The sequence below is a fragment of the Plasmopara halstedii genome (assembly GCF_900000015.1).
Source record: "Plasmopara halstedii genome assembly, contig: Scaffold_2936, whole genome shotgun sequence".
Classification (NCBI taxonomy): Eukaryota; Oomycota; class Peronosporomycetes; order Peronosporales; family Peronosporaceae; genus Plasmopara; species Plasmopara halstedii.
In genome coordinates, this window is record NW_020189841.1 from 1 (window position 1) to 563 (window position 563).

Consider the following 563-nt stretch of genomic DNA (forward strand, 5'->3'; position numbering starts at 1 on the left):
CGCCAAGAAAAAACTGTCATTTCGCATGTCCCCGGTTCAGAACCTACGCAACGCGCTGGAGGCTCTGGATGAAATGGTCGAGGAGGCTGACCGCAAAGTTGAAAAAAGTACCGTCCTAATACGTTTGCAGAATTTAAGCAACTTAACGACACGAACGGTAAGGTGCTGGAGAGAAGTGAGAAGCTTTTTGAGGTGGATAAGGCCAAGCATGTTCCGTCTTTAAAGGTGAAGACGTTAGACGGCAAGCACGTGGACATCCAGCGCATTGTGACCCACGGAAAAGCTACACTCATGCTCACATGTTTCAAAAACTATGGTTTGGACATGCTACCGGCATGGCGGGATGGCTTTACAGCCGCGTTTGTGGACAGAAGTGACAAATTGAATAGCAAAGTGAAAACAATCACGCTAAACGTGATTGAGGAATGGTACATGAAATATGTGAGTGGAAGCATTACGCGTGGCTTGCAAGATAAGATACCAAAAGAGTTGCATGCTACGACTTTTACGCACTTTGGACGTTGCGACGAGTTCCGGACTGTCATGGCGCTCGATAATAGTTT

At 46.9% G+C, this 563-nt stretch overlaps 1 protein-coding gene across 1 annotated transcript; it reads left to right on the top strand.

The window, feature by feature from the left end:
* Window positions 1-25: 25 nt before the first annotated feature.
* PHALS_06111 (uncharacterized protein) lies at window positions 26-385 on the top strand (the record flags this gene model as incomplete). Its single annotated transcript, XM_024719342.1, has 3 exons — window positions 26-157; window positions 226-316; window positions 372-385. The coding sequence occupies 3 exons, from the start codon at window positions 26-28 to the stop codon at window positions 383-385; spliced, it is 237 nt and encodes a 78-aa protein (XP_024584650.1).
* Window positions 386-563: the final 178 nt, after the last annotated feature.